Here is an 11663-nt window from a genome sequence, read left to right on the forward strand (position 1 = left end):
TGCAATTCCCAGCATTCCTGACCATTGGCCGTACTGGCTGGAGCTTGGGTGGGTTTACAGATCTCCGAAGCACCTGGAAGGTGCTGAGTTCCCCGGTCCTACCAAAGGAACTTGAAGTGGCGAAGTTCTTTGAAACTATATCGCATCTTGTTGATTTATATCACCCTGTAAACAAGCTTTAGAGGATAATGGGCAAAATAAACTGGCAGTAGAGGCAGCAGTAGGACACAATGTGTATTGTAAAAGCAGCCACAAATTTTTATTTTCAACTGCTTGATGCAAAGAAGGATAGCAAAATTTGCATGGCGCGGGGGCCATCGGATGGCGATGCGAGTCCTTTCATTTCTGGGGTCTGAACTTTCGGGGTGAAGGCGGAAAAAGTGGAGATGCCGGGGATTGAACCCGGGGCCTCATACATGCAAAGCATGCGCTCTACCACTGAGCTACATCCCCTGGCCGGCAAAGCCGCTTCCAAAAGGAAGCATGAAGTCACCGGATCAATCCTCGAGCTTTTCCCAACGGGTTTTTCTTTCCTTCCAGCTCCTCCGATTCAACGGGACGCCCCGTCTTTTCTGGCCGCTGGAACCCGCAATCAGCTTTGCTCACGCTCCACCCTGGAGCTGACACAGGCGAGCGCTCTGCGGGAAACGCCGCTTTGCCGAGCGTGTAAATGCGTTGAGAGTTCTGGGCAAGGCGAAGTTTCCCGGCTGCTCTGAGCCAAGTTCAGTGCGGCGGGTGCTAGCGGCCATGCCGAGGGTGTCTGCGCGGGGCGGATTCTCCTGCGGGTGCGCAAGCACTCCCTGGGCTTGGTCTGGGGCTTGCGCCCTCCTAACGTACGGCTGCTTTTATTCCCAGCTTTATGGAAGCCATGCACGGTGCTCCATCCTGGTAAAGCTATACGGGGATACCTCCTCCAAAGCGCGGGATCAAAGCTGCCGTGCATAAGGAACCCCACTGCTCACTGTATCGGCCCCCTGCTCATCGCCTAACGTCCCCACCTGTATCGTGCCTGCAACTTTTTGCCATTTTCCTTTCCTACCGGAAGAGGCAGAGCTGACCACCTGGGCCGGACTTGGCAAGGAGAGGGTTGTTGCGGCGACTTGGCTTTGCAAGAGGACCGAGTCGGGAATCGGACGGGAGACGGGCCCGCTTGTTTCATCCGACGTCTTGCAAGGCCGCTGTCGAGCCCTTCCTCGTTAGTATAGTGGTAAGTATCCCCGCCTGTCACGCGGGAGACCGGGGTTCGATTCCCCGACGGGGAGGCCTTCACTTTTAACCCCGCTTCGCCTGCCGCATTCTCAGGACGCCTTCGCCACACCTGCGGCTCACCGGACGTGCTGGCCTGAGACCGCGGCGGGTGTGCATCATGGGACTTGCAGTCCGGAGCGATTACAGAGTCTTGGGAAGCGCGTGTGCTTCAGTCTCATCTAGTCCTACCCCGAAGAGCAGGTTTGTGAATAACTTCGCACTAAGTTGAATGAATTCTGTGTTTTTTGTCCTTTCCCCGCTCTTTCATAAGAAACGTTGGTTTCCAGAAGTGCTTTCGGGAGAGGGGGGGTGAATATCACCTCTTGTTTAAAGTTATAACAACAACAACAACATTGCTTAGCTTGCGAGACATTCTGGGGGTTTAGGGCACAAGTGTACGCCTGTTCGGATAGGAGAAAGTGAAATGTTTTGGAGTCGAGTTCCCAGAGCAAACTATTGTGCACGAAACAAAAGAATTGGGTGATGGCTTGAACAATGCACGCCCTGGAATGTGTGATACAATTAAGTAAGACTGACCAAGCAGGTTGCTCGTCATCCGCCGAAATAGCTCAGTTGGGAGAGCGTTAGACTGAAGATCTAAAGGTCCCTGGTTCGATCCCGGGTTTCGGCAGATAATTTTGTCCGCAAATCTCGGAGAAGTGATCCAGAGTTTCCTTCCATCTTTATTTATACCTCTCCTTGCCGGTCGTGTGGTATCAAACTTCGAAGAGGAAGGCGACGGCCCCTTGCAGGAAATCTTTCCGGCTTTCAGCACATGCTATTTCGTGGTACTGATTTGGCAGGTTGCGAAGGCTCCCCGCTCCCCATTCAGCGACTCACTGAGAGAAGCGGGGCTCTCGCAGGCTGGTGGGAACACCCTACCTGGAACGAAGCCCGATGCGCTTCTGCGTCCGGTGACGGATTTCTGCTTGCCTGAAACGCAGCTAAAGAGTCCTATTTGCTGGACGTCGCTCAAGGCCGTTCTATACCATCATTCTTTTGAGAAGAGTTGCACGTCTGAATCCCGGAATGATCAAAGCGATGATTAAGTTTGTCTCTATATTCGTGGTTAGTCATAGGCTCTTGAAAGAGGGCAAGAAACGAAATTTCTAGGCAGAGAGAGAAAGGGAGAGCGCTGAGAATTCCGCGTCTGAATGCCAGAGCAAGTTAAATGCCGCGCTACTGCCTCAACTGACGTGTTTTCGGAGCCTGGGCATGGCTCGTCCTCGTTAGTATAGTGGTAAGTATCCCCGCCTGTCACGCGGGAGACCGGGGTTCGATTCCCCGACGGGGAGGCTGCGCACCTTTTTTCTTGGTAATTTTTACACTCTTCCTCAAATATACGTTTTGCTTATAGAAATGATATTCTGCACAGAATGAAGTGGGGCATTTTTGTCTGCACCTCTAAGATATGGTATTGGCTATAGTGCTATGCCTTGGAAGAGATTCAAACTGGAGGAAGTCGTAGATTGTGCGTGCAATGTGCATCTCCTCGTTGCACTTGAGTGTGTGTTTCATTCGCCTTGCGCCTCCTCCTTTCCTTCCTTTTTCAGACGCGATCCGCCCGCCCGCCCGCCCTCGGAGTCACTTTCTGTGGATGCCTGGGGTCGTCTGGGGTTGTGATATCTTATTTCGCGGTAGCCATTTTTTCGCATCGGGGATGTAGCTCAGTGGTAGAGCGCATGCTTTGCATGTATGAGGCCCCGGGTTCAATCCCCGGCATCTCCACTCTTTTTTTTCCCCCCCTCGTCTAGAATTGCTCGCGGTTGCGGTTTGGCTACCGAAATAAGCCCGCTTAATATCTGCGCCATCCTTATTTAGATCACTACTAAGCCCCCAAACTGTGCATTTTTGCACGTTTTTCTGCTTGATTCCTTCATACTGGATCAGCAGGTTTTGTTCTAGGCTGATTTCGTATTTTTTTTTTATTTTTTTTTTAAAACACTGCATTACAACACTTACCAGCTCATTTATTACGGACAAAAAGTCTATTTGCAACCAGGAGGGGATAAAGCTCAACTATCGCAGCTAGGCGGAGGAGTAGTATCAATTGTCAGCCCACTAGGGCAGGGTCCCCAAACATTTTAATGGGTGCCCCAAATCTCTGGAAGGCCATGTGCTCCCCCCCCCCCACCCACCCACACACTGTGCTGGCCAAGGGCGCTTCAAGGGCCCTGATTCTCCCTGCTGTAGGGGGCGCAGGGGAGAGGGAGGCTTCATTGGCAGACTTTTCCCCACATGGGCTTCCCCTCCTGCTTCCCCTCCGAATCACATGTCCTCCTCTTCCCTGAACATACATTTTTTCCAGCTCCCAAGCACCACCCCCTGCAGTGAGAAACTATTTTGAGGAGCTGTGTTGGGTGGTTTGCTTTCTGAAGTTGACATATTTCCCTAATTTTCCAGCAGTTCATAGCGCTGCATTTTCTCATTCTAAAACCCAACTGGTTCCAGTTTTTGAAATATAATTGGGACGACGGAGCATCTTTGGCTATGTATAAAGCATCTGACCCCTGCCAGAATCAGCTGGTAGAAAATCCAGATTGATACTTGGAGTGTACGGAATTAGCTGTAGGCACAGAAAGTTGTATGTACTGCAGAAGTGGTCCAGGAAACATAGAAACAGAGTGAGTTAGAAGGGGCCTCCTGGGCCATCTAGGGAAGAGCTTTTTTTGCTTTACTGTTCTGAATCTGTAGGAGTTGAACAACTACCTTTGTCAAAGGATCAGAGAGGAACTAAAATGCCCCTTCAGAAAATAAAAATGGGAAATCTTATTCCGTTGTAACTCTTCCTGTTTTCCACCTTCTGTGTTTTCTTAAGGTGCTTTTTGCATGCTAAATGGAGCATGTAAGACAGAATTCCAAGATGACTGGGGGAGAGGCTTTCTTGCTTCAGTGTCCTTGTTACCTATAAGTGATCTTAAGAGAAAGTTATTCCCATGTGATCAGCACAGTCTGGGGCCGACTGGTCACATCCCATGGACCCAGGCATCTCCTCCCACCTCTGCAAAGAAAATCCACGACTTCATCTGCTGGAGAACCTGCAATTCCAGCGTAATTTTGTCAGCATCATGAGGCCTGCTGAGTCATTTTGCAGCCGATGGACTGAAGAGCCCATAATTCCTTCAGTGCCACCACAGTGAAGATGAATGGATCTGCTTTCTCCAGGGCTGTGTTGGAAGAACCAAAGCCATCACAATGCTAGGTGCTCCATTGTTGTTATTCAAAAGGCTGTACTAAATACACTGGGTGCTCTGATAAGCAAGGAGACAGAGGTGCCCCAGTCCCTTTCCTTCTCAGAAGGGTGGCTTGTGTAGATCACAGTGCTATGCAGGCTTAGAAAAAGGGCAGAGAACTCCCAGCATCCCCCATGCTGGCTGGGGAATGCTGGGATTTCAGGGACTTTTTCTGCCGCACCGTGTAGACTTGAACAATTAAAATTGCTGTTCTGCATCACTTAGGACATGGCTGGGCCTGACATCACTGTTGGAAAGTGACCACAAGACGTAGCAATGGCCACCGATTCGGATGGCTTGAAAAGAGGATTGGACAAATGTATCGGGGAGAAGAGGCTACAAGAAGTGCTGCTTGGAGGTTCAGCTTGGAGGTGGACCTTTGGTCTAACCTGGCATCTCTCTTCTTGCACTGCTGCCCAAGAAACCTGCTCCACCAGCAGAGAGAAAAACAGAACAGGTCACCAGCCACCAGTCCAATGGGACAGCTGTTGCCGAGGCTGGCTCCTTGTTTTTCAGCCTGTTGCTGCCTGCAGAGTCCTCTCTGCAGGAATTTCCTGTTGGATGCAAGCAAAAGGGAGGCAGGATTTCACAGGAAGGTTGCTGAGAGGAAATGACTTGCCTGGGAATAATCCAAACAATAGATTGGGGTTTGTCTGTGCCCTGGCCTATTCCCAGCAGTCAGATTAACTTTCCAGTCTTTTAAAGATTTCCAAGTTAAAAGGAAAAACCCCTCCCTGCCACTCAGAGAAGGGGAAAGTACACCTGAGCAGAGCGCGCTAGTTCTGCCTTTTACAACCCTGGAAAACATTACCACATTCTGCAGCAGAGTGAGGGAAGGTCCTGTGAGAAACTTGTCTCCTTGAAACATTTTGTGATAGCAAATCCCAGTTTAACCATGCATTGGTTAAAGAAATCCTTCCTTTTATCTTTCTTGAATCTTATCAATCCACTTCATGGGATGACCCCAGTCAGTCCTAGTTTAGAAGGAGAAAAATGCCCCTTGTTTTCTCCATGATTCTGCCATGTCTTCCCTTATATGACAGAGATATACAAAATTATGTACACCCATCTTACAGGAAGAATAATTTAAAAATGCAATAATCTTCTTTTACCCTGAAAACTAGTATTCCTCCTCCAATTTGCGTGGCACCTCAACAGGGCTGACAATGACTGTCTATCAATGACTCTGTAACATCTGTCATAATGCATAATTCCCTCCTGAAGCCTGCTATACTTTACTTCCTATTGCCAAGGGCAGACACATGACCCTGTTTTGAATGGATTTCTAGATTTAAATGCCAGGACTGAAAGAGCAGGTAGCCCAACACCCAGGGTCGTCCTCTGCAACCCTCCCATACCGTGCTTTGGATTAAAACAGTTTTGCATTGTGGCATTTGCTGCCATTCATTTTTTCCCTCCGATTGAGTCTTTTGCAAGTGAATGCTCAGACACTTCTGCAAGTCCAAGCACCTTGTGGCCCTGAAGATGCTTGACCTGCCACTCCCATCATGCCTCAGCATTGGTTATGCTGGACCGGGCTGATGGGAACTGTAGGAAGAGGCATCTGGGGAGCCACAATTTGTAAATTTCTCATTTAGAGGTAAATGAAGTGCTGTAAAACTGCTTCTTTCTGAAATGATGCAAGTTGATTTGCTTCTGTTTTCACATATTAGGGGTTAAGTGATGCACAGGAAGAGTGCATTTTCTTAGCTGCTCTCTTATTTTATAATTTCTTTTATATTCGGCCCCCAGCTTAAGAAGCTCAAGGCAGCGTGCATCATTGTTTTCCAGCCCATTTTATCCTCATTACCAACTTGCAGGGTAAGTCGGGCTGAAAGATCGTGATTGCGCCTTTCTCTCCTACATCCGCATCTTCCACTCACCCCTTTCCAGTTATCAACAGCGCGGTTAAAGTCCCTTTTTCTTAGGATTTATTTTTCTTCCCTGGTTCAATCCATTCCAGGCCATCGCAAATAGTCCATTCCTGGTTTTGATTCCAACCATCTTCGCTTGCTTCCCGCTTCCCTCCTCCAACTGTCATTTACATTCTCATCACTAAAACTGAACGCTTTTACCCCTCCGCGGAGTTACACTCTTCTGACTTTTTCTTCTCTTCCTATTGGCTGGCGGCGCAGACGCTAAAGGCACGCGCGAGACGAGATATAGTTCCTCTTTCTCGCTTCCTTGGATTCGAGCGCCTCAGCTTTTGGCGGAGTGATCTTACCGCAGAAACCTATATAAGAGCCTGGTGCAAGCGCCGGCGCAGTTAGACCAAGTCGCCTCTCAGGAATAGGTTTGTTGTCTGCTAGGACCGGCTCGAGTTCGGTGGTGAGCGTTTATGATGGGGCTTGTTGTTCCTTCCCATTTTAAGTGCTTATTAATTTGATTAAGCAGTGAGGGAAGGTTGTTTCTGAGGCATGGCAGAGTTTACGACGGGAAAATTCCGGTGGGGGCGGGGGAGCGCGACCGACGACACTGAGGGAAATCCGCTTTCTGAAGGGGATCGAGGCCTCGAGGTGCTTCTTTTCAGTGTGGGGCAAGCTGGAAAAAGAGGGAGCTGGTAAACGGTTATCGGGGAGGGTGTGATCGTGGGGATCGTCCGGACAGCGGCGGCGTCCGCCGAGCGCCTCTAGAGGGACTGCGTTCCAAAATGGCGGCCACGACGATCGGACGGGGGGGGGGCGCGAAGCTCCGCCCATCCTGGCGGGAGAGACACCTCTTGTGACGTCAGGTGGCGTGGCGCGGCCCTGCTGTAAAGCTGCGCGCGCACGTCTGGCCCCTCCTCTCTGACCTGCGGGTCCAAAGGAAACGACAGTTTGTTGCCGTGGGCTAATAAGAAAACAAGCTTCCGCGGTTACCGGTCCCAAGGCCGTAAGACCTTAACCCAGGGGATTGATCGCTGCTCGCTTTACAGATTCGGTGAGCTCCATCAGAGATGTTCTCTAAGATCAATCGTGACTTCTTGTTACTGCTACCTGAATTGGGTTCATGTCCCTTTTGTTTTGGTTTCTAGAGAAAATGCAGATCTTTGTGAAGACCTTGACTGGCAAGACCATCACCCTGGAAGTGGAGCCCAGTGACACCATTGAGAATGTCAAGGCCAAGATTCAGGATAAAGAAGGCATTCCCCCAGACCAGCAGAGGCTGATCTTCGCTGGCAAGCAGCTGGAAGACGGACGCACCCTCTCCGACTACAACATCCAGAAGGAGTCCACCTTGCATCTGGTCCTGCGTCTGAGGGGTGGTATTTAAAATTGCTGCTTGCTTAGAGCCACTCAAGTAAACTTCACTGCACTTTGTTTCAATAAAGTTGTTGCATTCCCAAATATTTTTGTCTTTTGTGAAATACCCTAAAATAGGACTGGTTGAGGGTTGTGTTAGCAATACATAAATAAAAAATAGCAATTACTTGTCAAGGGAAACAGCCTGGCTTTCCACTCAGAATGGTAAAATGATTGTCATTAACCTGCCCATATCCCTAATGCAGTTACAGCAGAGCCAGTTAAATGGATCATAATTCGTACATCATAAGGATTACACAGGGAGTGGTTAAAAGAATTGTGGGCTGCTTAGTTTATATAGAGTGTTGAAGTTCAGTCAGAATGACATAGCTGAATTGCAACTTGGTCCTTACGCTAAGGCATTATATTGAGGCAATATGTAGTTATAAATAATCCATCATAATAAAAGTTCTTAACAGAGCTGGTTGAACCTGGAAAGCTAAGTAATTCTGGATAGCTTGAGGCTAAATAAATAATAGTATAAGATCCTTCACAACTTAATGCTTGGGATTCTGCACGTTCCATTAACAAGGGTAAGGTATTTAAATGAGAGTTTACTGCAAAGGTAGTTAATGGAAAACACTTATTCCTCCATTTGTGCTCAGCTGTCATTGTCCTGCAGTTGCAAGATGAAGAGCAGTCGTCTTCCAGCCGTAGCCAGGATGTCCAGTGGTAGGGGATGCCAGAGGCTGCCCCACATTGACGAGGAAATGAAAGCCCTGAGCATCAGGCAACCGTGCCCTAGCAGTGTTCTACATAGGGCCTGACGATGGTCTAGTAGGTGGCTTTTTTTGCTTGTCCCTTTCCCAAATACTTAACTTGGGTGGGCTGCTTTGCTCAGCTATGCACAGCAATCGTGCATAAAAGCAAATTTTACTGGAAATGTGAGAAGGGTACGGATTCAATACAAAGGAGAGCACGGGGGCCTCCATCACGTGTTCGAAAATGGCAAGGGTCATGGCCAGTTCCCGTTTCCCCCTAAAAGCTGGAATCCTGCCCAGCAAGCATTCCCCTGGCGGGAAGGCCATTGCCTCGCCTGTGTGGCCACTCCTGGTTGGGTGCGTTCAGCCCCTCCTCGCCCTCCATCGAATTCCTGTCCTTTTTTTCTGAGCCACTCCCAGTTTCCCATCTAAGCCAGCCTGCATGTGCCGCCTTCTCGTGTGCTAGCGCTCCTCTCCCCTGCCAGAGAGCGTCTCCCAGGAGCGATGGCCCTGGCCCTCTGCTGTTGCACAGGAGTGCTGTGGCCGACGGCAGCCGTGTCCCTGCAGAAGGGCAGCTTGGCTGATAACGTGGCCTCCTGGCTTTGGCCAACTCTTGTCCAGAACGTGCTCTTCATTGCTCCTAACACAGGGATTCATAATAGATGAGAGCAGAGTCCAGATCTAGTGTGCTTTGGTTTTCCTTGGGACATACTTCCCCCAACGTGGCACCATCCCAAAGTTGGAGGGTGCAGCTGCTAGAATTCCTGACCGTTGGCTGGGGTTGATGGGAGTTTAAGTTCCAAACAATTGGAGAGCACCGCGTTGGGAAAGGCTACGTGAGCAGGTCGCAAGAAGAACCCATAATGGCAGTTGCGGGACAGCCTGGAACCGGTTCCATGAGCCACATGACCGGATTCAAATTGGGTACAGGTACCACTCAAACGGATTCTGACAGCCTACTTTATAGGCAGATCTATTGTTGCTGTTCAACCAAGTTTGAAACTCTTACGGACTCAGTCTACCGACAGACATGCCTGGCCTTCCCTTAACGGGGCTGCCTCGATGGCAAAACCCTGCTTGCAATGGGGTTATTCATGCGTTACGTGAGCAAGATCATACCATTTGGAAGCAGCCAGTCAGAAGCAGCCAGTCACGCAAACGGTGACGGCGAGTGATGCTCGCTGGCTCTGCACTGCTGAAGAGACAAACGTGTCGCTTAAAAATCTAGAGTGCTTACATTCCCAAGTTAAAATGGACCTTGACCAATGGCACATGATAACGTTGTCAAAGGATATTTTCTGCTGTACCATCTTGTCCCAGGAAGAACTGGGAGGGTCAGATTGCAAAGTGTGCCTGTGTGTCAGAGGAGTGGACAGGAGCACATCCAGGCTGCAACGTACCATCTGCCTGATTCAAAATGCTGGTTCTAAACTTCTAGTCTCCTGCAAGGCCTGGGACCAAAGTTCCATCTCAGCAGCTCCAAAATAAGCTGTTCCCAAGACAGGGAGAAGATGAAGTCAAGGGGAGACATGAGGGTGATCTTCAATTACTGGAGACCGCGCCAAGCGGAAGACAAGAGCAGAATTCTCTGTGGCTCTAAAGGGCAGGGCTACACGAGTTGCTTAGAAGTAGCAGGGAAGCCGATTTTGATAAAACGTGAGGTGAACCCCCCCACAGCTGGGCTGTTCAGGGGGGGATTGGATAGTCTTCCTCAGCAGCCAGTTCTCTTTGCAGGAGGTACTTCAGTAGCTGCTGGATAGTGTTGGGAAAATTTGGGTAAATCCTGTCTGAAAGGCATTACTCCTGTGTGCCTTTGCATTGTGGGATCAAGTCCTGTCTTCCTTCTCGAAACCAAGCTGTCACTGTTTAAAATGGCATTCCCCCACTCCTTTCTCTCACCTTTAGCTGTAGGCTACAGTAGGCCATTTTAGCCCAAATATCCATTATAAATAGTCATTGTTGGAATTCAGTTTACAATAATCTTTTGATATCCCAGAGGGCTTCACGTGCCCTGATCATGCAGAATGTTGAGAGTCGAGATAGGGGTCTGAGCTTATCATGAATAGTTTCTAGTGGCTTGAATTTTCATGTCTGAGCAGACCTGGAGATGGGTTCAAGTTACTCAACTAAAGTGTCAATACTAATCTCATTGTTACAGTGTGATTGACTGATATTTCTTTATCTGTTCTGTATGTGATAACCTCAGAATCTTATTGTAATCTCTGCATTCTGTCATCAATTGCCCTGTACCTGTGTACCTATAAATCCCCTGTAATGGCATTGAAGCTTTGCAGCAGAGTTCATCTCTGCCTGCCCGGTAATTGCATTATCGTGAGTCAACCACGGGAACCTGGGATAGACAAGATACGGAGGTTCATAACGATTGATCTTTCCTATGACCCTGAGTTTTATTTCCTCTTCTCAAATTGAGATTCCGGGATTCTGACAATTGCCATCTGTTAAGGATGCTGTCATTGCATTCTGCAGAGCAGAGGCTGGAGGCCCAAAACAAGGGGGCGAAGCGGGGTAGGCTGCAGTTTCATCAGCAAAGCCAGTGGTGAGGAATGATGGGAGCTGTAGGCCAAGAAATTGGAGGGTTGCAGATTCCCCCTCGTTGAATACTCCAAGATCTGTTCCAACGACAGTTCTGTGAAAACGGTTTCAAAACCCACATGGTGTAATCGCACCAAGCTGCTTTTTGTAATATCTCTCATGAAGAGTTCTGCAAAGCCTTTTTTGCCATCTCTGAGTTTTTGCAATTTTGCCTTGGATCCTCATTAATGTATTCCACTGCATGGATTTTGGAATATTTCTTCTGGCCAACAGGGCTGCCTTGATTTTTCGGTTTGAAAATGCTGAAATGGTCACGATGAAGCCTGACCCTTTCCACATGTACTCAGAACTCCCACACCACGTTAAAAAGCAGCTGTCAATAATGCAAGTGGCGAATTCTGGACTAGCCCAAGTACCTTTATGGGGCCGACTCGGAGGTCCCCCCGCCCCAAACTGCAGATCTCTTCGTTGGGCAAAATGCTACAGGACTGGTTACAGGAGGCGGAAGCTCAGCATCAGCTCCAAGCCTTCGGGCGCAAAGGGGAAGAGGCTTCACGGCCGGCGGGCTTCGGGACCCCGCGGCGCAGGGCCTTGCGCGGGGCCACGCGCGGCTCGGGGGCGTTCCTGCGCTGCCCCGGAGGCCCGCC

General features: G+C 49.3%; 1 protein-coding gene and 5 non-coding genes across 7 annotated transcripts; 5 read left to right on the forward strand and 1 right to left on the reverse strand.

Annotated features, from left to right (window-relative positions):
• Positions 1-381: 381 nt before the first annotated feature.
• Positions 382-453, reverse strand: TRNAA-UGC. Its single transcript has one exon. It is a non-coding gene; the product is annotated as a tRNA-Ala (tRNA).
• Positions 454-1190: 737 nt separating this feature from the next.
• Positions 1191-1262, forward strand: TRNAD-GUC. Its single transcript has one exon. It is a non-coding gene; the product is annotated as a tRNA-Asp (tRNA).
• A 544-nt stretch (positions 1263-1806) lies between these two features.
• Positions 1807-1879, forward strand: TRNAF-GAA. The gene has a single exon. It is a non-coding gene; the product is annotated as a tRNA-Phe (tRNA).
• Positions 1880-2471: 592 nt separating this feature from the next.
• TRNAD-GUC lies at positions 2472-2543 on the forward strand. Its single transcript has one exon. It is a non-coding gene; the product is annotated as a tRNA-Asp (tRNA).
• Positions 2544-2904: 361 nt separating this feature from the next.
• Positions 2905-2976, forward strand: TRNAA-UGC. The gene has a single exon. It is a non-coding gene; the product is annotated as a tRNA-Ala (tRNA).
• A 3694-nt stretch (positions 2977-6670) lies between these two features.
• On the forward strand, positions 6671-7807 carry LOC123028712 (ubiquitin). 2 transcript variants are annotated; one of them, XM_044440915.1, is made up of 2 exons: positions 6671-6809; positions 7495-7807. In XM_044440915.1, the coding sequence occupies exon 2, from the start codon at positions 7500-7502 to the stop codon at positions 7731-7733; it is 234 nt and encodes a 77-aa protein (XP_044296850.1). In that variant the 5' UTR covers positions 6671-6809; positions 7495-7499; the 3' UTR covers positions 7734-7807. The 2 variants fall into 2 exon arrangements, with proteins under 2 accessions (XP_044296850.1, XP_044296851.1); XM_044440916.1 differs by having other exon boundaries at positions 6753-6774.
• Positions 7808-11663: the final 3856 nt, after the last annotated feature.

The sequence above is a fragment of the Varanus komodoensis genome, unplaced genomic scaffold (genome assembly GCF_004798865.1).
Source record: "Varanus komodoensis strain SLA01 unplaced genomic scaffold, ASM479886v1 scaffold38, whole genome shotgun sequence".
NCBI lineage: Eukaryota > Metazoa > Chordata > Lepidosauria > Squamata > Varanidae > Varanus > Varanus komodoensis.